Source organism: Erythrolamprus reginae, chromosome 10 (assembly GCF_031021105.1).
Source record: "Erythrolamprus reginae isolate rEryReg1 chromosome 10, rEryReg1.hap1, whole genome shotgun sequence".
NCBI lineage: Eukaryota > Metazoa > Chordata > Lepidosauria > Squamata > Dipsadidae > Erythrolamprus > Erythrolamprus reginae.
In genome coordinates, this window is record NC_091959.1 from 15,007,996 (window position 1) to 15,034,115 (window position 26,120).

General features: G+C 48.3%; 1 protein-coding gene across 3 annotated transcripts in view; it reads left to right on the forward strand.

Annotated features, from left to right (window-relative positions):
- The window catches only part of PPIP5K1 (diphosphoinositol pentakisphosphate kinase 1), a 40,869-nt gene that overhangs the window by 4,572 nt on the left and 10,177 nt on the right, over nt 1-26,120 (forward strand). For all 3 annotated transcript variants that reach the window (XM_070762991.1, XM_070762990.1, XM_070762989.1), the window contains exons 6-25: nt 220-321; nt 409-570; nt 4,194-4,315; nt 4,465-4,566; nt 8,665-8,751; nt 8,881-8,956; nt 9,134-9,243; nt 9,492-9,577; nt 10,805-10,930; nt 12,001-12,122; nt 12,269-12,451; nt 14,171-14,312; nt 16,509-16,732; nt 16,827-16,954; nt 17,131-17,245; nt 17,648-17,755; nt 17,833-17,949; nt 18,291-18,455; nt 20,392-20,476; nt 24,350-24,472. In XM_070762991.1, the coding sequence (XP_070619092.1) occupies nt 220-321; nt 409-570; nt 4,194-4,315; nt 4,465-4,566; nt 8,665-8,751; nt 8,881-8,956; nt 9,134-9,243; nt 9,492-9,577; nt 10,805-10,930; nt 12,001-12,122; nt 12,269-12,451; nt 14,171-14,312; nt 16,509-16,732; nt 16,827-16,954; nt 17,131-17,245; nt 17,648-17,755; nt 17,833-17,949; nt 18,291-18,455; nt 20,392-20,476; nt 24,350-24,472 (2,485 nt within the window). The remainder of the gene's footprint in view (nt 1-219; nt 322-408; nt 571-4,193; nt 4,316-4,464; nt 4,567-8,664; nt 8,752-8,880; nt 8,957-9,133; nt 9,244-9,491; nt 9,578-10,804; nt 10,931-12,000; nt 12,123-12,268; nt 12,452-14,170; nt 14,313-16,508; nt 16,733-16,826; nt 16,955-17,130; nt 17,246-17,647; nt 17,756-17,832; nt 17,950-18,290; nt 18,456-20,391; nt 20,477-24,349; nt 24,473-26,120) is intronic.

Consider the following 26,120-nt stretch of genomic DNA (forward strand, 5'->3'; position numbering starts at 1 on the left):
ATGTTAGCAATAGCGCTTTTATAACAGAGCCAGCCTATTGCCCCCCACAATCCGGGTCCTCATTTGACCCACCTCGGAAGGATGGAAGGCTGAGTCAACCCTGAGCCGGTGATGAGATTTGAACCGCTGACCTACAGATCTACAGTCAGCTTCAGTGGCCTGCAGTACAGCACTCTACCTGCTGCGCCACCCCAGCTCTATACTCCCGACCTCTTTCAGATTGGGAGCCGGAGCAGCGTCTACTCTCCGGAGAGCAGCGTACGGAAGACCGGATCGTATATCTATGAGGAGTTCATGGCCACCGATGGCACGGATGTCAAGGTAGGAAGGGCTGTTGGTGGGAGGGAATGGTGGCCAATGTTCCTTCGAGACCGTCTCGGCAGCTCTGAGTGGGGCTCTTCCATCCAGGTCTACACGGTGGGTCCCGACTACGCACACGCCGAAGCACGGAAGTCCCCTGCGCTCGACGGGAAGGTGGAGCGGGATAGCGAAGGGAAGGAAATCCGATACCCGGTTATGTTAACAGCTATAGAGAAGCTGGTGGCCAGAAAAGTCTGTGTGGCCTTCAAGGTTAGCCTTCCCCTTTGACTTGTGGCCTTCGGGATCCTCCACGAAGTCCTCAGCTCTTGTGGCTGAAGTCTTGAAGGCCTGGACAGATCCTGGGCTGCCCTTCCCCACCCCAAATATTGTCTCTCCTTATCTCATATATCATATATCTTTTCTTCCTTTCATATATCTTCTCCTCTATTTTTATATCTTTTCTTCTATCCTTTAGTCTACGGAGAGGGGCGGCATACAAATCTAATAATAATAATAATAATAATAATAATAATAATAATAATAATAATAATAATAATAATAATAATGCCGCCCCTCTCCGTAGACTCGGGGTGGCTCACAACAACAATAAAACAATTCAAGACAAATCTAATAATTTAAAAACATTTTTTAAAAAACCCCATTATTAAAGCAGACATACACACAAACATACCATACATGAATTGTATAGGCCCGGGGGAGATATCTCAATTCCGCCATGCCTGACGGCAGAGGTGGGTTTTAAGGAGTTTACGAAAGGCAAGGAGGGTGGGGGCTGTTCTAATCTCAGGGGGGAGCTGACACTATAAACTATAACTATTATATATAACTAAATAATTGTTATAGTTTATAGTTATAGTTTATTAGATTTGTATGCCGCCCCTCTCCGAAGACTCGGGGCGGCTCATAACACCACATGTCTATTCTCTTCAATATGTATTGTGTATTGGACAAAATTAATTAATTAATTAAATAAACAAACAAACAATAAACAAACAAACAAACAAACAAACAAACAAACAAACAAATAAACAAATAAACAAATAAACAAATAAACAAATAAACAAATAAACAAATAAACAAATAAACAAATAAACAAATAAACAAATAAACAAATAAACAAATAAACAAATAAACAAATAAACAAATAAACAAATAAACAAATAAACAAATAAACAAACAAACAAATAAATAAATAAATAGAGTCAGGCCAAGGATATTCCCTGGCTGAAGAGACTCAGGTGGTGAGAGCTGACACGCCCTGTTCCTGCACCTCCCTGCTAAAACTCCATGACAGAGAAAGGGGGGGCGCTCTCTTTTTTTAATTTTTTAAAAAAAATACTTTATTTGAACAGTTAAAATACAAACAATTAAAATACAAAACATCAATAAACATACTTATAATCACTCATGAGTATAGATTAAATAGTAGCAATCAGAAAAAGAAGGAGGGGGACAGAAGGGAAAATAGGGGACAGGAACAAGGGCAGCCAACTGAGCCGGGGTGGCGCAGCAGGTAGAGTGCTGTACTGCAGGCCACTGAAGCTGACTATAGATCTGAAGGTCAGCGGTTCAAATCTCATCACCGGCTCAAGGTTGACTCAGCCTTCCATCCTTCCGAGATGGGTAAAGTGAGGACCCGGATTGTGGAGGCAATAGGCTGGCTCTGTTTAAAAGTGCTATTGCTAACATGTTGTAAGCCGCCCTGAGTCTAAGGAGAAGGGCGGCATAAAAATCTAAAAATAAATAAATAAATAAATAAATAAATAAATAAATAAATAAATAAATAAACAAACAAACAAACAAACAAACAAACAAACAAACAAACAAACAAACAAACAAACAAACAAACTCTTATTGTTGGCTCTAGTAGTTGAGCGAGCTGTTAGTAAGTATGTTGTGAATTTAATGTCTGATTTCCATAGGTGTAGTTTATTTATTTTATTTGTATTTTATTTATTTGATTTCTATGCTGCCCTTCTCCTTAGACTCAGGGCAGCTTACAACATGTTAGCAATAGCACTTTTGAACAGAGCCAGCCTATTGCCCCCACAATCCGGGTCCTCATTTTACCCACCTCGGAAGGATGGAAGGCTGAGTCAACCTTGAGCCAGTGATGAGATTTGAACCGCTGACCTGCAGATCTACAGTCAGCTTCAGTGGCCTGCAGTACAACACTCTACCTGCTGCGCCACCCCGGCTCATCTATAGTTGTAAATTAAGTAGGGAGTTTGTTCGAAATAATATACAGTGATCCCTCGTTTTTCGCAGGGGATGCGTTCCAAGACCACCCGTGAAAAATGAATTTCTGTGAAGTAGAGGGAAAATGTTTTTTTATGTATTTCATGAGTATTTGGACTTTTAAAACCCACCCTTTGCATTAAACAGTCATTCTATAATGTTTCTCAGCTGGAACTACATGTGATATCCTACCAATTTCTTTGTACAGTAGTACTGTGGAAGAATTTTATGAATTTTTAATGGATTTAAAATTTTCAATGGATTGAATGGATTTAAGCCCCCTTTGAAAACCCGCAAAGTAGCAAATCCGCGAAAGATGAAACGTGAAGTAGTGAGGGATTACTGTATACATATAAAGTTGGCGAAGGTGAAATGTGTTGGTATGTAATCTACTGGATAGTAGTATGATATTCTCTAAAGTCCAAGTACGATATTTTAGAAGAGGTTTTGGATTTGTAGGTTGGTGATACGTTCTGGTTTTATTTATTTATTTATTTGATTTTTATGGCGCCCTTCTCCTTAGACTCAGGGCGGCTTACAACATGTTAGCAATAGCACTTTTTTAACAGAGCTAGGATATTGCCCCCACAATCCGGGTCCTCATTTTACCCACCTCGGAAGGATGGAAGGCTGAGTCAACCTTGAGCCGGTGATGAGATTTGAACCGCTGACCTTCAGATCTACAAGTCAGCTTCAGTGGCCTGCAGTACAGCACTCTACCTGCTGCGCCACACCGGCTCATTGTTTTATGTGTCCTCAGTACCGAGGTGTCGTTTGTTTATATTTCTTAAATTTTGGAGGTACTTTTTCTCTTCCAGCCATTTACACCAATTTTCCCAGGCACTATAAAAATTATTTTATTTTTATTTTTATAGGGCTCTCTGTTGTGTTCGCTTCAGCCCTTCGCAATCCCCTGGCCAGGGTGGTGGGATGGGGCCAGAGTGGGGCTGCTCAGGTGAGACGGAGAGATATGCTCGCCCCGTGGCTCTGACTGCTAGCGGAGTCCAGCCCAATTCTGCTACTGCACCCGGGCATCAGGCTCACTCAGAGCCCTGGGGGCGAGAACACGCCACCATCCCACCTTAGCAGCCCACCTCTGGGTGGGGCTGAGGGTCTCCAAGATCTGACTTCCTTCGGGGCTCCTGTCGCCAGTGTTCCCTCTAATTTTTTTTGGGGGTGGGCGGAAAAGTATAGTGTCTGAGTGGGGCACAGAAATAATAAATGAATGAATGAATGAATGAACGAACAAACAAACAAACAAATAAAAAACCCACCCTGTTTTGCCTCAGAGAATTTCAAAATAAAATACTGTACTGTGTGTCTATAACAGTGAGCTCATAATAGGGCAACTCTATCAATGTCAAAATGCCACTTAAATAGTTGAGCTAGTTTCAAACTAGATTTTGATTTTCTTTCTCTCTTCCTTACTCCCATTCTTTTTCTTTCTCTTTTCCTTCCTCTCTTTTTTCTACCTGTTTCTCTCTCTTCCTCTCTTCCTCTCTCTCTCCTTCCCTCTCACTCTTTCCCTCTCGGCTTCTGGGCAGGTTTGGAAAACTCTGAGTTGATGATGATTTTTAAGTGAGCGATTGCTCACTGCTCAGCTTAGAGGGAACTATGCCTGTCGCCCGTTGCAGCAGACCGTATGCGGCTTTGACTTACTGCGGGCCAACGGCCAGTCCTTCGTCTGCGATGTCAACGGCTTCAGCTTTGTGAAGAACTCCATGAAGTACTACGATGACTGCGCCAAGCTCCTGGGGTGGGTGGTGCTTCCACTGACCGCCCTGGAAGAGGAGGAGGAAGGGTCCAGAGCGCGATTGGTCTGCACCCAGGCTGCCTCTGGCTGCTGGTCTCCGGCAAAGCTGGGAGGGGCGGTTTCCAACCAGTCCATCCTCCTCTCCCTGCCAGGAACATCATCATGCGTGAAATGGCCCCCCAGCTCCAGATCCCCTGGTCCATCCCCACAGAAGCAGAAGACATTCCCATCGTGCCCACCACTTCAGGGACAATGTGAGTGTTGGCTCCCTTTGCTGGTCTCTGCTGGTGATGATGGCCTGCTGAAAGCATGCAGCCCTCCCCCGGTGGGTCGACCTCTAGGGAGGCACTGTATGCCATGATTGCCACATCAGAATGAAGTGACAGAGATAAAGTTTTCTCGATAAGGCGACCTTGCATGCATCAAGACCTCTCCTTTTTATTGTATATCACAGTTCTGACATGTGTTACAGAATAACCAATTCGCGAACGCCACATACATTAAGCCATCCTCCAACTATTCATTCCTATACCATATAAGACTTCCCTTTAGGTAATTAATGGAAGCTACATTCTTTGCCTTTTCCCTGGAAAGGAATGAGTGAGGCATATATTTCCTTATATGGAAGTTAGCTATAGGTTTTTCTTCATATTGCATACCAAGTCCATACATGGTCTGCAGCTTGCTTACTCAGTTGCTGGACTTAGCTGCCTGCCTTTCCATAGAGGAAGAATTAAGGTTTTATTCAGCACACAATTTAGGCTTAAAACATCACTCTCCAGCAATATTTTATTCCCAAATTTCAGTGCTTAAAAACCTATGATTACAACAGCCTGCCAGTGGGAGACACATTGTTTTTTGGAAGGGCCACACGGGCTCGGGGTTCTGTTTATGGAATTGTTGGGGGTTTTGAGAACAAGAAGATGTGGAGTTGGTGTTAATGGGCAGGAGCTTCTTTCTGGGTACAGAAAGTTCAGTCCCGGTAAGAGTTCGTAACAAAAACAGAAAGGTTTTACTTCCCTCTTCTTCTGTCTAAGGTTTTGGAGGGGTCCCTTTTGGGCTGAGCCCCCAGCAGCTCCTGGGGTTCAGTTGAAATCAGTGCCCAAATTAAATAATAATAAACATCCTGGTAAAAATATATCCATCCTAAGATAAAATACAGTGGTACCTCTACTTAAGAACGCCTCTACTGAAGAACTTTTCTAGATAAGAACCGGGTGTTCAAGATTTTTTTGGTTCTTCTTAAGAACCATGTTCTACTTAAGAACCCGAGCCCGGAAAAATTTCCCAGGAAATTGGAGAGCGGCATGAAGGCCCGGCCAGTTTCCTGCCATTCTCCCTTTAATCCCAGCCATCTCAGGCTTTTCTGGGCTGCCAGAGAAGCCTTTCGGTGGCGCTTAAGGAGGCTTTGGCAGTCTAGAGGGAACAAAGCATTTTCCTTTCTCTGGGCGCTTGGAGAGAGAATAAACCTCTCAAGCACTCAGAGAAAAGGAACGCTCCCTTCACTCTGAGCAGCAACTGTCCTCATCCTCTTTTTATTTATTTATTATTTATTCATTTATTCGTTTGTTTGTTTGTTTGTTTGTTTGTTTGTTTATTTATTGGATTTGTATGCCGCCCCTCTCCGGAGACTCGGGGCGGCTAACAGCAATAACAAGACAGCATACAATAATAATCCAATACTAAAAACAATTAAAAACCCATTATTATAAAAACCAAACATACATACAGACATACCATGCATAAAATTGTAAAGGCCTAGGGGGAAAGAGCATCTCAATTCCCCCATGCCTGGCGGCAGACGTGGGTTTTAAGTAGCTTATGAAAGGCAAGGAGGGTGGGGGCAATTTTATTTTAGGATGGATATATGTTTATCCCAAGCATGTTTAAATTCAGTTACTGTGGATTTATCTACTATGGACCCGTTCAATTTTGTCAATATCTTTTTGTAGGTAAGGTCTCCAGAACTGAACACAGTGTTCCAAATGTGGTCTCACCAGCGCTCTATATAGCGGGATCATAATCTCCCTCTTCCTGCTTGTTATACCTCTAGCTATGCAGCCAAGCATCCTACTTGCTTTCCCTACCGCCCGACCACACTTCTCACCCATTTTGAGACTGTCAGAAATCACTACCCCTAAATCCTTTTCTTCTGAAGTTTTTGCTAACACAGAACTGACAATATTTGGTGATACTGTATATCTTTCAATCATCTTGGGCCCCTTTCTTGTGTATAAGAATCACTTCAGCATTTTTCCAAGCATTGGGTATTTTTCCTTCTCTGTGGCATCTGGAGTATAATTTTGCTGTTATCCTGTGTAAACTGTGATCACCAGCTTTTAGCATTTCAACCGTACCATAGTCATTTCTTGAAGCTTTGCCATTTATTTTATGGCACTCGATAGTCCCTCCACTAAGATATCTGACATTTCCTCTTGTGAGTGTTGTTGCTTTTGAGTGATCTTGATTTTTGTATAGCTCCGAATAGTATTTTTCAATTATTTCTAACACTTCCTGTCTTGTTCTACATTTAGAGCCATCTTCACATTTCTAAACTAAGAAAGCTGAAATAGCACCTCCAGCTCTGGATTAAAATAAAGTCTTTGCCTGGTTTTAATTAAGGCAGCGTTCCTTGGCAGCTTCTCAATCTCGGGGCCTTTCCCTCCCTTCACAGTTGGTGCTGTGCAGAAGGCGGCTTCTTCTCTTTTGTCTCTCAAGCCTTGGTGAACAGAATCCTTCTTGCAGGATGACTAGGTTGCTTCCAATTACAGGTCCACTTAGGTTGCACACTAGGCTGCACACCTGGGTCTTGCCTTCTCTGCCACGGTTGCGTGGTTTTCAGAGCTCAGAATAGAGGACCTCACCTACAAAAAGATATTGGCAAAATTGAACGGGTCCAAAGACGGGCTACAAGAATGGTGGAAGGTCTTAAGCATAAAACGTGTCAGGAAAGACTTAATGAACTCAATCTGTATAGTCTAGAGCAGTGTTTCCCAACCATGACAACTTGAAGATATCTGGACTTCAACTCCCAGAATTCCCCAGCCAGCATTTGCTGGCTGGGAAATTCTGGGAGTTGAAGTCCAAATATCTTCAAGTTGCCAAGGTTGGGAAACACTGGTCTAGAAGACAGAAGGGAAAGGGGGGACATGATCGAAACATTTAAATATGTCAAAGGGGGGAAGTGTTTTTAATAGGAAAGGGAACACAAGAACAAGGGGACACAATCTGAAGTTAGTTGGGGGAAAGATCAAAAGCAACATGAGAAAATATTATTTGACTGAAAGAGTAGTAGATCCTTGGAACAAACTTCCAGCAGACGTGGTTGATAAATCCACAGTAACTGAATTTAAACATGCCTGGGATAAACATATATCCATCCTAAGATAAAATACAGAAAATAGTGTAAGGGCAGACTAGATGGACCATGAGGTCTTTTTCTGCCGTCAGACTTCTATGTTTATTTATTTATTGGATTTGTGTGCCGCCTCTCTCTGTAGACTCGGGGCGGCTCACAACAGTAATAAAAAACATATAAATCCAATACTAAAACAACTAAAAAACCCTTATTGTAAAACCAAACATCCCTACAAACAAACATAGCATGCAGAAATTGTAAAGGCCTAGGGGGAAAGAATATCTCAGTTCCCCCATGCCTGATGGCAGAGGTGGGTTTTAAGGAGCTTACAAAAGGCAAGGAGGGTGGGGGCAATTCTAATCTCCGGGGGGAGTTGGTTCCAGAGGGCTGGGGCCGCCACAGAGAAGGCTTTTCCCCTGGGCCCTGCCAAACGACATTGTTTTTTTGGCGGGACCCGGAGAAGGCCCACTCTATGGGACCTAACCGGTCGCTGGGATTCATGCGGCAGAAGGTGGTCTTGTAGATACCCGGGTCCGGTGCCATGAAGGGCTTTACAGGTGATAACCAACACTTTGAATTGTGACCTGAAACTGGTCAGCAACCAATGCAGACTGTGGAGTGTTGGTGTGAAATGGGCATATTTGGGGAAGCCCATGACTGCTCTCGCAGCTGCATTCTGCACGATCTGGAGTTTCCGAACACTTTTCAAAGGTAGCCCCATGTAGAGAGCGTTACAGTAGTCGAGCCTCGAGGTGATGAGGGCATGAGTGACTTTGAGCAGTGACTCCCGGTCCAAATAGATGTTTCTATGTTCCTAGGAGGGGAGTCCACGCAAGGCTTTTCCTTCATGAGAAAGACTCCTTTCGGATTTGGCTTCCCAAGGCTGAGACATCCTGGTCGGAGGAGGCCTTGGGCTCTCCTAGGCATTGGCCATTGTAGGAAGGGAGGAGGGGGTGGAGGGAGCATCCTACGAGCCCCAGCATTTCTCTTGCAGGATGGAGCTGCGATGTGTGATTGCGGTTATAAGGCACGGGGACCGGACCCCTAAACAGAAGATGAAGATGGAAGTGAAGCACCCCAGGTATGGGGGAGCCCCTGGCCCTCTTCTGCAAGACAAACAGGTCCCAGGACGAAAGGGGCCCCCAAGGAAGGGCAGGTGGGAATGCGGCAAACGGCCACTCATGTCAGTAACCTGCTTTGCTTCTGCCAGATTCTTTGTTCTGTTTGAAAAATACGAGGGCTACAAAACGGGGAAACTGAAGCTGAAGAAGCCAGAGCAGCTACAGGTGAGTTTGGGGCTCCCTCTGGCCCAAGATGAACCACGCAGGTGAATCCCCTCCATTTGTGTCCATCTTCCTGGGTGGGGGGGGGGGCTGGGGGGGACGGGGGGGCAAAAGGGAGGGCTAAGGAGCTTGTGCCTTTGATTCCTAGAGCCCTGAGCAAGCCTTTGCCCCCCCCGACAGGAGGTGCTGGACATTGCTCGGCTGCTGGTGCAGGAGCAGGGCGCTCTGGGCGACGCAGAGGCTGAGGAGCAGAAGTCGAAACTGGAGCAGCTCAAGACCGTGTTGGAGATGTGAGCAGGGACTTCTCTCTGTGGCCCCTCTGCCCCTCACCCCCCCCAAACCTCTGGGAGAGTAAGAGCAGCCTTGCAAGCAACTCCCGCCCGTTCTCGCGTGTCCCTAGAAAGGGTGGACTCCCTTCCTCCTCCTGGGCCACGAGAGGACCCTGGGCAGGGGGAGGCCCTTGGGGGCCCTGGCAGCCTCTCCGCTCCAGCCGTGGTGGGTGAAGGCGGAGGGTTCAGGTCCCTTGTGGTTCTGACAGGTACGGGCACTTCTCTGGAATCAACCGCAAAGTGCAGCTGACCTACTTGCCCCACGGGCACCTGAAGGCATCCAGTGAGGAGGAAGGCAGGTATTGGGGTCTCCCAGTGGGGGGGGGGGTGAAGGCAGCTGTGGGGGCTGCAGGAGAGCCCTGCCAATTTCACAGGATGAAGAGCCTGACTGCACGCCCAACCCTAGGGACCCACGGCGGGGCCTTCCGGGTGGTGGCCGAATGGGGGTCCCTCCCACTCAGTCTGGCAATGAGGCCATTGAGAAGGTGAGCTGGGAAAACTCCAGTTGAAGCTGAACTTGCCAAACACTCCCCACTTTGGGGGAAAGCGCCAACTGACTAATAATAATAATAATAATAATAATAATAATAATAATAACAACAACAACAACAACAACAAAAACAACAACAACAATAATAATAATAACAATAATAACAACAATAATAATAATAAATAAAGTATTTATTATTATTATTATTATTATTATTATTATTATTATTATTATTATTAATTAGATTTGTATGCCGCCCCTCTCCGAGGAGTCGGAGCGTCTCACAACAAATAATACATGAGATACAAATCCAATATTAAAAAAACAATTTTAAAAAACCCTTATAAAAAACAATCATGCAGTCAAGACAAACCATACATAAAATGGAACAGCTAGGGGTATGCCAATTTCCCCATGCCTGGTGACATAGGTGGGCTTTCAGAAGTTTGCGAAAGGCGAGGAGGGTGGGGGCAGTCCTAATCTCCGGGGGGAGTTGATTCCAGAGGACCGGGGCTGCCACAGAGAAGGCTCTTCCCCTGGCTCCCACCAGACGACATTGTTTTCTCGACGGGACCTGGAGAAGGCCAACTCTGTGGGACCTTATTGGTCGCTGGAAGCCGATCTGGTTCGATGCCACGTGGGGCTTTATAGGTCATAACCAACAAGAGGGGGCCGGGACGGGGGGAGCAGAGCTGAGGTTGCTCTTGTGGAGCTTCCAGGCCTCCGAGGCCCCTGGCAACCTCCCTTTGTCCAGTTCCACCAGCTCTGGTCCCTCTGCTGCTCCAGCCTGTAGGTTGGGGGGTGGGCGGAGGGTCTTCATTCAAGGGTTGGGGTGGCTCTGCTGATTGACAATGGCCAGAAGGCTGTCCGTTTCAGTCTCACCGGCCAAGGTTGACTCGACCTTCCCCTTTTCTGAGGGGGGCAAAAGGAGGACCCAGATTGTTGGGGGAGAACGCGGAGTAGCCCCATGAAACGGCATCTGCTGTTGCCCCCCTGCCCCTGCAGCCGACGCCTCCTTCTCTCCGCATGCAGATCTCAAGGGAGCCTCCCCGTCTCTGCTCCTGGTGCTGAAGTGGGGGGGCGAGCTGACCCCTGCCGGCCGAGTGCAAGCGGAGGAACTGGGCCGAGCCTTCCGCTGCATGTATCCAGGGGGACAAGGTGAGCTTGGGCTTTGGGGGCGGGCTCTGGGTGGCAACCCTCCCCCAGGTGGGGTCCTTGGGAAAGGAAACCCCCTTCGGGAGGAGGAAGGGGGGTCTTTGGGCCTCTGCACCTTCTGAGCTAGTTGGGGGAACCGGGTTGCAGTGCTCTGGGCAGCCTTGGTCTTAAGGGCTCCGATCAGGTTGCCTTGGGAGCCCCCCCTCCCACCCTCTGTGGTCCTGGGCAGCCAGCCAACCTGAGAGCACTCCAAACTTTTCATCAGGCACGGTGGACTCGCGGGTGAAACTGACCTGTCCTGATCTTGCGTTCTTAAGAATTCAGAAGTGCATTGGACACTTTTGTGACTAGAGTCGATTTTGGATATTATTATTATTATTATTATTATTATTATTATTATTATTATTATTATTATTATTAATAATAACAACAACAATAACAATAACAACAACAACAAAATTCTTTCATAGATATATTTTACTATGAGTATCTCCTCTATAACCTTAATCATGTATTTTACTATGTGTATATAGATATATACCCACTAAAACCCTCAATGTGTATTGGACTAACTAACTAACTAACTGAATGAACGAACAAACAAACAAACAAACAAACAAATAATAATAATAATAATAATAATAATAATAATAATAATAATAATAATTTATTAGATTTGTATGCCGCCCCTCTCCGAAGACTCGGGGCGGCTCACAACAAACAATAAAACAATATATATAGGCACAAATCTAATATTAAGAAAAAAAAACTTTAAAAAAAAAACTAAAAAACCCCCTAAACTAAACTAAATAAATAAATAAGAAGATATTTGGACTTCAGCTCCCAGAATTCCCCAGCCAGCGAACACTGGCTGGGGAATTCTGGGAGTTGAAATCCAAATACAGTATCTTCAAGTTGCCAATGTTGGGAAACACTGTCCTGGAAGACACTGTCTCTTCCGAGGCTCTGACTTCAGCCCTGGCAACCTTGCCCGCTCGGTGGATTCTCTGCCCTCCGAAGAGGGTGCAGGGGAAATGAAAGGCCTGCACTTCTGGGTTTTCTTCCCTGCCCAGGAGATTATGCGGGTTTTCCAGGCTGCGGCCTCCTTCGACTGCACAGCACCTACCGCCACGATCTCAAGATCTACGCCTCCGATGAGGGCAGAGTCCAGATGACGGCAGCCGCCTTTGCAAAGGTTCCCGGTGGAGGAGGGGAATCCCCGTCTGGCCAGCAAGGGTCCTTCCCTCCCCCTTCGGGCTTCCCCAGCCCTCTGCCTGGCCCTACAGAGCGGAGAGGAGGGAGGAGGAAGAGGAGAGGCTGAATCTGTCTGTCTTCCCACAGGGTCTCCTGGCCCTGGAGGGGGAGCTGACGCCCATCCTGGTGCAAATGGTGAAGAGCGCCAACATGAACGGCCTCCTGGATAGCGACAGTGACTCTCTCAGCAGCTGTCAGCACCGGGTGAAGGCTCATCTGCGGGAAATCATGCAGAAGGACATCTCCTTCTGCCCTGAGGACTATGAGAAGGTGATGGGGGGGGGGGGGTGCATTTCTTGGGCTCCTACTGGCACCTCAATGGCAGCAAAACGGCTGAAAGGTCCCCAACTTTAGTGGCACTCAGAAAGGCAGCCAACGGGGGTCCCACTGGCGGAAGGGAAGCTCTCTGGAGAGGAGGGCTCCAAGGCCTTTGGGCTCCGTGGCACCTGGGCCGTGGCAGCTCCCTTCCGTGGCAGAGGTTTCGGTCTCTCTGTGACTGATTACTATCTATCTATCTATCTATCTATCTATCTATCTATCTATCTATCTATCTATCTATCTATCTATCTATCTATCTATCTATCTATCCATCCATCCATCCATCCATCCATCCATCCATCCATCCATCCATCCATCCATCTATATATCCTATCTATCTACTTATTTATTTACTTATTTATTTATTTACTTATTTATTTATTTACTTACTTACTTACTTACTTACTTATTTACTTATTTACTTATTTACTTACTTACTTACTTACTTACTTACTTACTTACTTACTTACTTATTTACTTACTTACTTACTTACTTACTTACTTATTTACTTATTTACTTACTGCAGTAGAACAATTCATAACAAATCCAATAATTTAAAAACATTTTTAAAACGCCATTATTAATCAGACATACATACAAACATACCATACATAAATTGTATAGGCCCGGGGGAGAGATCTCAATTCCTGGCGGCAAAGGTGGGTTTTAAAGAGTTTACAGAAGGCAAGAAGGGTGGGGGCAGTTCTACTCTCCGGGGGGAGTTGGTTCCAGAGAGTCAGGGCCTCCACAGAGAAGGCTCTTCCCCTGGTACCCGCCAAACGACATTGTTTAGTCGACGGGACCCGGAGAAGGCCAACTCTGTGGGACCTAATCGGTCACTGGGATTTGTGCGGCAGAAGGCGGTTCCGGAGATATTCTGGTCCGATGCCATGAAGGGCTTTATAGGTCATAACCAACACTTTGAATTGTGACCAGAAATTGATCGGCAACCAATGCAGACTGCGGAGTGTTGGTGTGACATGGGCATACTTAGGGAAGCCCATGATTGCTCTCGCAGCTGCATTCTGCACAATCTGAAGTTTCCGAACATTCTTCGAAGGTAGCCCCATGTAGAGAGCGTTACAGTAGTCGAGCCTCAAGGTGATAAGGACATGAGTGACTGTGAGCAGTAACTCCCGGTCCAGATAGGGCCGCAACTGGTGCACCAGGCGAACCTGGGCAAACACCCCCCTTCGCCACAGCTGAAAGATGGTTCTCTAATGTGAGCTGTGGATCGAGGAGGACGCCCAAGTTGCGGACCCTCTCTGAGGGGGTCAATAATTCCCCCCCCAGGGTTATGGACGGACAGATGGGATTGTCCTTGGGAGGCAGAACCCACAGCCACTCCGTCTTATCCGGGTTGAGTTTGAGTCTGTTGACACCCATCCAGACCCCAACAGCTTCCAAGCACCGGCGCATCACTTCCACTGCTTCGTTGACTGGACATGGGGTGGAGATGTACTGCTGTACCCCAATAAACTCAGTACGCAGCATTTCCTCAAGATGGAGTGAGATAGACCCCATTCCCCAACGGGTTCTGCTTCCAAGTCCTAAACCCCAGAGAGGCTAGCTGAGCATAACGGAACCGCTGGGCCCAGATCTGGGCGGCAGCAGCAGCCTGGTTGGTCCCTCCTGGGCCCCACTGATCCTCTGCTATGATTTCTCTCCAGCTGGCGCCAACCGGCAGTGCTTCACTCATCAGGTCCATGGGGATCATTGCGAATCCAGTGGAGACCTGCGAGCAAGTCTTTGCGCTGATTGAGAGCCTCACCTCTCAGATCCAGAAGCGTCTGGAGGACCCCAAGTCTGCTGGTAGGAAAGCCGTTTCCTTTGCAGGAGAAAGTGGGAATTGCCTGGGCATGGCCTGTGCCACAGTGGGCCGCTTCTGAGATGGAGGGTCTTCTTTGCTTTTGTAATAAAACTTTTAGAGCAGTGTTTCCCAACCTTGGCCACTTGAAGATATTTGGACTTCAACTCCCAGAATTCCCCAGCCAGCGAATGCCAAAATGCCAAAGCCCACTGCAACAATATAGCCAAGAAGGCTTCAAGAGTTGTAAACCTAATCCTACGTAGCTTCTGCTCTGGCAATCTCACACTACTTACCAGAGCTTACAAAGCTTTTGCCAGACCCATCCTTGAATACAGCTCATCTGTTTGGAACCCATATCGCATCTCAGACATTAACACCCTTGAAAATGTCCAAAGATACTTCACCAGAAGAGCCCTTCACTCCTCCACTCGAAATAGAATACCCTATGAGACTAGACTTTCAATCCTGGGCCTAGAAAGTTTAGAACTAAGACGCCTTAAACAAGATCTAAGTATTGCCCACAAGATCATATGCTGTAACGTCCTGCCTGTCGGCGACTACTTCAGCTTCAACCACAACAACACAAGAGCACACAACAGATTTAAACTTAATATTAACCGCTCCAAACTTGACTGTAAAAAATATGACTTCAGTAACCAAGTTGTCGAAGCGTGGAACTCATTACTGGACTCCATAGTGTCATCCCCAAACCCCCAACACTTTACCCTTAGATTATCTACGGTTGACCTATCCAGATTCCTAAGAGGTCAGTAAGGGGCGAGTACAAGTGCACTAGAGTGCCTTCCGTCCCCTGTCCTATTGCTCTCCTATATCTCCTATACCTTTCTTCTATTCCTATATATCTTCTTCTACTCTTTCATTGATATGTTCTATTACTATACCTTCTTTTCTATTCTTTCTTAGATATATTTTACTATGAGTATCTCCTCTATAACCTTCATCACGTATTTTACTATGTGTATATAGATATATACCCACTAAAACCCTCATTGTGTATTGGACAAAATAAATAAATAAATAAATTAAATAAATAAAGTTGCCAAGGTTGAGAAACACTGTTCTAGAGGGATATTTAGCTTGGATTAAGAGATGTTCCTTTAAGAGATTGCATTAGGGGGGAGGTAGTTGGAGATTGCACTCTGGGTAATGTAGTCCCATGACATGTGACCACCTCTGTGTATTCTTATTGGCCATCACGCTATGGCTCAGCTGCTGGGTAATTGTGCAATGTACACCCGCGGGCATTTTAAGTCTTAACAAAGGACCATATAGCAGTGGGAAGATGGGGAGGAATGAATCTCTTTTCACCTACATGTAATGGGGCAGATTATGGACAGACAGCCTGATTTCGTCTCAACGGTAAGTCTTGATATGAAGATACCAGACAATAAAAGTAATCGATATGATTTACACATTAACGGGGAGTTTTATCTGATTGAGAAAAGCATTTACAAGCTCGGAGCAGAACAGAGAGAGTAGCTGGGGACGAGGGGCAGAGTCCGGGGAGTGTCGGGCTCCTCTCTACAAAGGGAGTTGGCCCTTCTGCTGCCCCAGCTTTTCTGGATTCTCAAAGGCAAATATTATTATTATTATTATTATTATTATTATTATTATTATTATTATTAATTAGATTTGTATGCTGCCCCTCTCCGTAGACTCGTGGCGGCTCACAACAGTGATAAAAACAATACATGATAACAAATCTAATAATTAAAATCTAAAATAACAGTTTTACATTACAAAGTCTAAAAAAAATACCCCCCAGTAGATAAAATACATACACACAGTCATATCATGCACAAAGATACATAGGCAAGGGGGGGATATCTCAGTTCCCCCAAACCTGATGACAGAGGTGGATTTTAAGGAGTTTAGGAAAGGCAAGGAGGGTGGGGGCAGTCCTAATCTCTGGGGGGAGTTGATTCCAGGGGGCGGAGCCACCACAGAGAAGGCTCTTCCCCTGGGTCCTGCCAGACAACATTGTTTAGTCGACAGTACCCAGAGAAGGCCAACTCTGTGGGACCTAACTGGCCGCTGGAAAGCATGGTCCTTGGGCAGCCATATTTTGGGGGGTTGCTGCTTGTGGACATCCTGGTGTGGTAAGAAACAGGTGGCTTGCTGTCCAGGGTCCAGCTGGTCTGTCCCTGTGGCTCTGATGGGTTGTTCTGGCTCGGCAGACTTGCAGCTGTACCACAGCGAGACTCTGGAGCTAATGCTGCAACGCTGGAGGAAGCTGGAGCAGGACTTCCGGCTGAAGAACCGACGCTACGACATCAGCAAGATCCCCGACATCTACGACTGCGTCAAGTACGACATCCAGCACAACGCTGGCCTGCAGCTGGAAGGCACCCACGAGCTGCTCCAACTCTCCAAAGCCCTGGCGGACATCGTCATCCCCCAGGTAACGGGGAAAGCCTCGCTCCGCCGCCACTGAGCCTCTCCAGCCAGGTGGTGTGGTGCTCAGGCTGCCCTGCAAACCCTCTGGCCTTTCGCAGGAATACGGCATCAGCCAGCAGGAGAAGCTGGAGATCGCGGTGGGCTTTTGCCTGCCTCTCATCAAGAAGATCCAGCTGGACCTGCAGCGAACCCACGAGGACGAGTCCGTCAACAAGCTGCACCCCTTGTAAGATGTGGCCGGCTGCCCAACTGGCCTGGGCTGGGTTGTCTGAATACAGGGAGGCAGCTGATGGGGCCCTGTGGCCTGGCTTCTGGGCCGGCAGAAGGTCCCTCGGGGCTTTTGTGACCCAGCCCTGCCTGCCCAGCAGGGTAACCCTGGCCGCCTGTCTGCTCTGCTTGCAGGTATTCCAGGGGAGTCCTATCTCCAGGACGCCATGTCCGGACACGGCTGTACTTCACCAGCGAGAGCCACGTCCATTCCCTGCTTAGCATCTTCCGCTATGGGGGCCTGCTAGATGTAAGCTGGGAGCGACCACTGGGGCATTGCCGTGGGGTGCCGTGGGGTGCCGTGTTCAGGGTGCTGCCCAGAGCTTGGCCTCCATTTCTCAGCCTGAGCCCGACCGACGGAGGCTTCTGAGTCCAGAGCCCTCCGGTTTCAGGGACTGGGGCCCTGGTGTCAGAGACAGGCCACTCTTTGGTGGCTTCCTGTTCAGCCTCCTTTTGGTCCGGGTCTCCTGAGGGCCAGCGGATGTGGGATGGGCTTTGGAGTCTGGTGTGGCCGCAGGAGGTAGGGGATCCACCTTTGCTTGGGGCCAGCCAGGAGGGGAGGGAATGCAGCAGCCGCTCCCCAAGGCCCCCTCTCTCGGGGTTCCCTGCCCAGCTTGACCAGCCCCCCCTCTGCCACTCCCTTCCGTGCCAGGCCTCGAAGGATGCCCAGTGGAAGAGGGCCATGGACTACCTGGGAGCCATTTCAGAGCTGAACTACATGACTCAGATCGTCATCATGCTGTACGAGGACAACAACAAGGTGAGGGAGGGGCCGGGCGGAGCTGAGCCGGTCGAGCACCCGGGCCTGTCTCATCCTCTGCCCTGTGGCCCGTGCAGGACCCGTCGTCCAAGGAGAGGTTCCACGTGGAGCTGCATTTCAGCCCTGGCGTGAAGGGCTGTGAGGAGGAAGGCAGTGCCCCAGCTGGATGCGGCTTCCGCCCGGCCTCTGCAGAGGTGAGCTTGTATCCGGGGAACCCCGACTCTCTCTCTGGGGGCCAAAGCAGGGCGTGTCCTGTCGTGCACGGGGCGCCTGGCTGTTCCCACGGCAGCAGGATCTACGGAGAGACCACTGCAAACTTCTCCTGCGAGTCTAACAATACTTCCGCCTCTCTTTTCCTCTTCAAGAGAAGCTTTGGCAGAAATGTAGTAAGCAACCTACAAGCTGCGAAAGCCGAGAAGGAGAGGTCTCCTCTCTCGGCAGCCCGGAGCTGGCTTCTCCTTCCCCGCCCTTAGCAAGGCAGCTCCCGTGCCCGGAGAGAGGCTCCCACTGCATCACAACCGCGGCTTTCTTACAGAAGGAGACCAGGAAGCCTGAGCAAGAGGGCCCTGAGGACCTGACTGAGTCCAAGGGTGGTGATGAGACCGACAGGGCAGAGGTCCGGTCCCCGCAGCTTTTGGAGCCGGTCTGCATCCAGCGCCGGTCACCCTTGATCCGGAACCGCAAGGCTGGCTCCATGGAGGTGGGTGGTGGAGCTAGAAGTGAAGGCGGGGGGGAGTAGTGCGTCTCAGATGCAGCCTAGGGTGTCCCTGTGGGCAGGTGGGCTCTCTCCCCTTGGTGGGTGGGGACTGCAGTTAGCTAAGGAGGGAGCACTGTATTGGTATTAGAATATACCTAGAAGGATTAATATGTATAATAGAAGCATTGACATAGGAAAGAGTTCAGGGTAATGTTAGTATTGTAGGTCAAGGGAAATTAAACAGAGGAGCATTGATACACTCAGGGAAGAAAGAAGAGGGAGGAAGAGGATATAGAGGAAAAGAGGAGAGAAGGAAGAAGGAAGGTGTTCTGCCTGACGGACCGGTTAAGCAGCAAGGAAAGACAAAACACACACACAGACTGGAGGCTCCTGAAACACAAAATACAGTGATACCTCGTCTTACGAACTTAATTGGTTCCGGGACAAGATTTGTAAGGTGAAAAATTTGTAAGACGAAACAATGTTTCCCATAGGAACCAAAGGAAAAGCGATTAATGCGTGCAAGCTCAAAACTCACCCCTTTTGCCAGCCGAAGCGCCCGTTTTTGTGCTGCTGGGATTCCCCTGAGTCTCCCCTCCATGGGAAACCCCACCTCCGGACTTCCGTGTTTTTGTGATGCTGCAGGGGAATCCCAGCAGGGAAATCCCAGCAGGGCAAAAATGGGTGCTTCGCTGGCAACAGAAGTCTGGAGGTGGGGTTTCCCATGGAGGGGAGACTCAGACCAATCCCAGCAGGGCAAAAACGGGTGCTTCGCTGGCAACAGAAGTCTGGAGGTGGGGTATCCCAGTGGCGGCAGCTTGGGTTTGTAAGGTGAAAATAGTTTGGAAGAAGAGGCAAAGAAATCTTAAACTCCGGGTTTGTATCTTGAAAAGTTTGTATGACAAGTGGTTTGTAAGATGAGGTATCACTGTATATGGCTTTACAAATTGGCTGAGAGCCGCAATGACAGAGGAAGAATGTCTGTTTATGACCAAAAGGCCAGGGTTAACTGCCAAGCCGATAACGAATGTCTCAACACCCCCCCCCCAAGGTTTGTAAAAAATGCCTCCAAACTGGGCTGCAGCGAAGGTACTCACTCTATTTTTCAAGAGCTAAAGTCTTTCAAAAAACTGGCTTTTTCCAAGGATGTAAGATACTGGTTTAGAGACGAAACACCGGATCTGTTTCTTTGTCTCTGTTAAACCACGAACGATAACTCCTGCAAAGAGCTCTCCCACAAAACCTCCCCTTTTAAGCTTGCTGCAGGATTCCCTAATTACTCCCAGCTGTGATCAGGATCTGCGTCTGCGCAGCTGCTCCTATCGACCCATAATCCTGCGCACCCGCACATTGAGGAGGGGGGTCATTAATCACCCCCTCCTCATCTGAACCAGGCGAGGCTCTAACTGGGGGTTCCACAGACACTGCAGGGATCTCCACCTCTATCTCTCCAGCACCTTCACCTTCCATCTCTCCTTCTCCCTCACTGCCTGAACCCTCCGAGAGCCACACAGGTCTCTGATGCTCCGACGGACCCGACTCATCCGGTTCAAAATCTGTTGCCAGACGGCAGGGGAAGAGAAGCAGAAGAAAAGGTTTAGAAGGAAGAGGAGAAAGTGGAAGGCAGGAAGGACGAGGGAAGTAGGTAGAAGGCAGAGAAGGAGGAAGAGGGTAGAGAAAAGGGAGGGAGGTAAGAGAGAGGGGAGTGATAGGGCATGGAGGGAGCAGACAAGCATTTAAGCAATTATAGATGTCAGGTTACTATGTTTGTTTATTGGATAATCCTGTCTAATCTATGCATACCTGGCAAGATATTATGTTAGATGTACCGATGTTTTTTTGTGGAGCATGGAAAACAAAAAAAAAGTTTTGCAAAAAAAAAGAGGGGGGGCTACTCTGTTTTGGCTCCCTTGGCTTTACAGACATTCCATTCCTACAGGTCTTGTCCGAGTCCTCCAAATCCGGCGGGTACCGGCTCTTTTCCTACGCCAGGCATTCGTCGGAAGGGAAGCAGAGTGGCTTAGGTATGAAGCATGCAAGCCCCCCTTTGCTCCCTTTTAGGCTGACCTGACACATGGGCATGGGGCGGGGGGAGTTTGGAGCAGCCACTCGGCCTCTGTTAGCCTCTGAAGTGGCTCTGACCCAGCCGAGAAGGTGGGGAGGGCATCCTGCTGAAGAGGGAGACCTGGGTGGGGAGAGGTCTGCTCTGGTTGCTTCGTGGGGTCTCTGTCCTCCTTCGGGCCAAGGAAGATTGGAGTTAGATTGGCTGAGTTAGGAGGTGGGAGTAACAGTCCCAATTCAGGAGGTGGCCCGTTCTCGGTTGAAGATAAAGCAGCATCCCGTCTCGACTGGAGGACAGGATCCTCCTTCCTTCCTTCCTTCCTTCCTTCCTTCCTTCCTTCCTTCCTTCCTTCCTTCCTTCCTTCCTGCCTGCCTGCCTGCCTGCCTGCCTTCCATCCTTCCTTCCTTCCTTCCTTCCATCCATCCTTCCTTCCTTCCTTTCTTCCATCCTTCCTTCCTTCCATCCATCCATCCATCCATCCATCCATCCTTCCTTCCTTCCTTCCTGCCTGCCTTCCATCCATCCATCCTTCCTTCCTTCCTTCCATCCATCCATCCTTCCTTCCTTTCTTCCATCCTTCCTTCCATCCATCCATCCATCCATCCATCCATCCATCCTTCCTTCCTTCCCTCCCTCCCTCCCTTCCATCCATCCTTCCTTTCCTTCCTTCCTTCCTTCCTTCCATCCTTTCTTATAATAATAATTAATAATAATTTATTAGATTTGTATGCCGCCCCTCTCCGAGGACTCGGAGCGGCTCACAACAACAATACACAGTGTACAAATCTAATGTTAAAAGAACAATTTAAAAACCCTTATTATAAAAAAAACATTCACACAACCCAAACAAACCATACATAAAAAACCATAGTAGCTAAGGGGTACATCAGTTTCCCCATGCCTGGCAACATAGGTGGGTTTTCAGGAGCTTTTGAAAGGCAAGGAGGGTAGGGGCAGTCCTAATCTCGGGGGGAGTTGATTACAGAGGGCCAGGGCCGCCACAGAGAAGGCTCTTCCCCTGGGTCCCACCAGACGACATTGTTTAGTCGACGGGACCTGGAGAAGGCCAACTCTGTCAGACCTCACCGGTCGCTGGGATTCGTGCAGCAGAAGGCGGTCCCGGAGATATTCTGGTCCGATGCCATGTAGGACTTCATAGGGCATAAGCAACACTTTGAATTGTGACCGGAAACTGATCGGCAGCTTGTAATGACGGTGGAGGTCCCCATGGGGAAGCCACGCTAGCCTGCCTCATCCCCCAATGAGCCCCCCCTCCCTGGGCAGAGGAGGGCAGTGGCCAAGAGGGCCTGACTCCAGCCCAGGAAGGGAGGGAGGATCCTGCGCGAGGGCATCTTTTGGCAAAGCTGGTAAGCTGCTTTTCAAGGGCATTAAGTCCTGAGATTCCTGTGAGCTGATTCTCGGAGATTTGCTGGAGGATTTTCCCTGGGCTCCTCCCAGGCAGATGGACCGTTTCTTGAGTACTGTGTCCCTCTATCTGTTTCTGGCCAAGGGTTTCAAAGTGAAGAATTCCCCCCCCAACACCATTACCATCTTTCTTTCTTTCTTTCTTTCTTTCTTTCTTTCTTTCTTTCTTTCTTTCTTTCTTTCTTTCTTTCTTTCATGTTTCTATGTTTCTATTCATTTATTTATTTTGTTCAATACACAATGAGGATTTTAGTGGGTATATATATATATAAATATATAAATGGCCCTGGGTTGGGCCGAGAGGCAAAAAAGGAGCTGTGATGTTCCTTCAATATACCAGGGTGATTCGACACAAAATGTAACCCTTCCCTGGTACAGAGCTGAAGGGATTGGATACTGTAGCCTAGAGGATAATTCTCTGCCTTACAAGGCAAAGGTTGCAGGTTCAAGTCCCAGTGGGTATGGCTAGCTGATGAGGCCAAAATAAGGCCGAAATAGATCTATCCTAGTCTCCCTTAATTTTCAAATCCAGCTTAAACATGTGACATATATATATATGTATACACATAGTAAAATACATGATGATGAATCCCAGCAACCGGTTAGGTCCCACAGAGTTGGTCTCCTCTGGGTCCCGTCAACTAAACAATGTGGTTTGGCGGGACCCAGAGGAAGAGCCTTCTCTGTGGCGGCTCCGACCCTCTGGAATCAGCTCCCTCCAGAGATTAGAATTGCCCCCACCCTCCTTGCCTTTTGTAAACTCCTTAAAACCCACCTCTGTCGTCAAGCGTGGGGGAACTGAAACATCTCCCCCTGCCTATGTAGTTTTCTGTGTATGATATGACTGTATGTATGTTTTTTATATATTGGGGTTTCTTGTTTTTTAGACTTTTTAAATGTATTATTGTTATTTTAGATTCTAACTATTAGATTTGTCATTATATATTGTTTTTATCATTGCTGTAAGCCGCCCCGAATCTACGGAGAGAGGCAACATACAAATCTAATAAATAATAATAATAATAATAATAATAATAATAATAATATTCATAGTAAAATATAGAATAGAAAAGAAGATATAGAATAGAAAAGAAGATATAGGAATAGAACATATCAATGAAAGAATAGAAGAAGAGATATAGGAATAGAAGAAAGGTATAGGAGATATAGGAGAGCAATAGGACAGGGCCTATATAATTGGCCCTGTATATATATATAATCGTATATATATATAATGCTTATATATATAATCGGACGCACGAATCCCAGCGACCGATTAGGTCCCACAGAGTGGGCCTTCTCCGAGTCCCGTCGACTAAGCAATGTCGTCTGGCGGGGCCCAGGGGAAGAGCCTTCTCTGTGGTGGCCCCGGCCCTCTGGAACCAACTCCCCCCAGAGATCAGAACTGCCCCCACCCCCCTCGCCTTTCGCAAGCTGTTGAAAACTCATCTTTGCCACCAGGCACGGGGAAATTGACATCATCCCTAACTATTTTGGTTTATGTATGGTCTGATTGGGTTGTGTGATTGTTTTATTATAAGGGTTTTTTAAACTGTGTTTTTAAATATTGGGTTTGTACATTGTTTATGATTGTTGTGAGGCGCCCCGAGTGTTCAGAGAGGGGAGGCATACAGATCTAATAAATTATTATTTGATTTGATTTATTATTTGATTGATTGATTAGATTTGTATGCCGCCCCTCTCCGCAGACTCGGGGTGGCTCACAACAGCGACAAAAACAATATATATTGACAAATCTAATAATTAAAAATCTAAGATATCAATTACACATTTAAAATCTAAAAGCAAGAAACCCCAATATAACAAACATACATACAGTCATATCGTGCACTAGAACTACATAGGCAGGGGGAGATGTCTCAGTTCCCCCACGCTTGACGACAGAGGTGGGTTTTAAGGAGTTTACGAAAGGCAAGGAGGGTGGGGGCAGTTCTAATCTCTGGGGGGAGTTGGTTCCAGAGGGCCGGGGCCGCCACAGAGAAGGCTCTTCCCCTGGGCCCCGCCAAACGACATTGCTTTGTTGACGGGACCCGGAGAAGGCCCACTCTGTGGGACCTAATCAGTCGCTGGGATTCGTGCGGCAGAAGGCGGTCTCGTAGATACCCTGGTCCGGTGCCATGAAGGGCTTTATAGGTCATAACCAACACTTTGAATTATTATTATTATTAAATGATTCCTATTATTGCCCCCCAGGACCTGTCAGGGTCCAAGACTCTTTTCTGCCGAAGCCCTTCGTGCCCCAGACAAAGTCAGACGCCTGGAGCCCTCTCCTGCCCTAGAGCTGGCCAGAGGCGTCCACTGGCGGGAGGGCCCTCTGCTCACTGGGGTGGTGGGATTTTTTGCCTATGCACCAGACACCCCGAGATCACCTCCCAGCTTTGCCTTCCAGGGTCCCCGTGCTCGAGGCTCTTCAGCACCACCGTCCTGGGGGGCTCCTCCAGTGCCCCGAATCTCCAGGACTACGCACGCAGCCATGGGAAGAAGTTCGTCTCCAGCTTTCTGTACAAAGACGGTAGGTGCGCCTTCTGCTTTGGGGCCGGGGAACCAGGGCCGGCTTGGGCGTGGTGGGGGCTGGGGAGAGCTGCTGGGGCCCCTTTCTGGTCAAAAGAGGGAAGTGGGGAAGGACGGGCCCCTCCCTTCTGTCCCGAGGCTGCAGCTTGTGCCTGGCAGCTGTTCAGAGAGGTAGGTGGAAAGTCCTTGGGGGGCATTGGCAGCTGAGAGGGCTCCACCACCACTCAAGAGACCCATGGGGACTCTGGCCATGCAAGGAATTTTGCAATGCATATTTGCAAGGACAACTTGCACCTGTACCAACCTTCTGAAGCACCTAGTTATGGAATCCTCCTAAGGAGGAAGGATTCAGAGAAGAACAAGTTCAAAGAAAGGGGGCTGAGGATTGGTGGAGGACAAGGAATTACATTCTGCAGAGAAGAACACTTCAGTTGAACCCGAATCTCTATGGCAGTGTTTCCCAACCTTGGCAACTTGAAGATATTTGGACTTCAACTCCCAGAATTCCCCAGCCAGCGAATGCTGGCTGGGGAATTCTGGGAGTTGAAGTCCAGATATCTTCAAGTTGCCAGGCTTGGGAAACACTGCTCTATGGCAGTGATGGTGAACCTTTCTCCCCCTCAGGTGATGAAAGCATGCGCGTGTGTGCCCGCACCCATAATTCAATGCCCTCCACTTCCATGCGCATGCGCACATGGCCCCTCGTGCTGCTCTGCCTCCTGCATATGCATGCGCAAACCCCTGCACTCCCCCGCACATACATGCGTGCATGACCCCCAGTAATGGGCAGCCAAAATTTTTACTGCCACACTGTGGGTGTGGCTTATTTTGTGGGTGTGGCTTAATGGTCATGTGACTGGGTAGGAGTGGCTTGCCGGCCATGTGATCAAGAGGGAGTGGCTTGAACGATCATCATCGTTCAAGTGAACTGTTAAGTCTTCGACTTACAACCTCACCAGCGTCGCTCGCTGGGGTGACAATTTGGTTTGCGTTTCCCGCGCTCTCCTTCCTGGGTCGCCCCCCCCCGCCTCAGGCTGGGTAGCGCCAGCGCCGCTTCCACCCACGCCTTCTACTGGCACCTCAGGCAGGAGGTGGCCATGTGAGGCTGGAGGGGAGCCAGGCAGGAGAGAGGGAAGCTTATCCGAGGCCAGGAAGGAGGAAAGAGGAGAAAAGCAAGGAGTGCAGACGCAGCAGCAGCTCAGAGAAAAAAAGGAAAGCTAAGCCGAGACCAGTAATCCAAGAAGTGACAGCCGCCGATCAGCTGCAGTTGTGCACGCATCTTCATTTTTGCCAGTGGAACTGTGTTCCACCCCGTCCTGCCTGCTGCCTACCCCTGCCCGTGCCCTGTTTTGGGCCTAGCAGGCCTCCCTGAAGCCTTTGGAGGCCAGAAACAGCCTGTTTCTTGACTTTCAATAGGCCCACTTTTCACAGTGCCAGAGGCTTTCCTGAAGCCTGGGAAGGGTAAAAATGGCCTCCCCCTGGAGGCCAGAAATGGCCCATTTCCCCACTTCTGGTAGGCCCGGTAGTCCTGTTTTTCGCCCTCCCCAGACTTCAGAGGCTTTCTTGGAGCCTGGAGAGGGCAAAAACAGTCTCCCTTGCCCTTCAGAGGCCTCAACGGAGGCCAATAATGCCCTCCCAGAGCTTCCGCA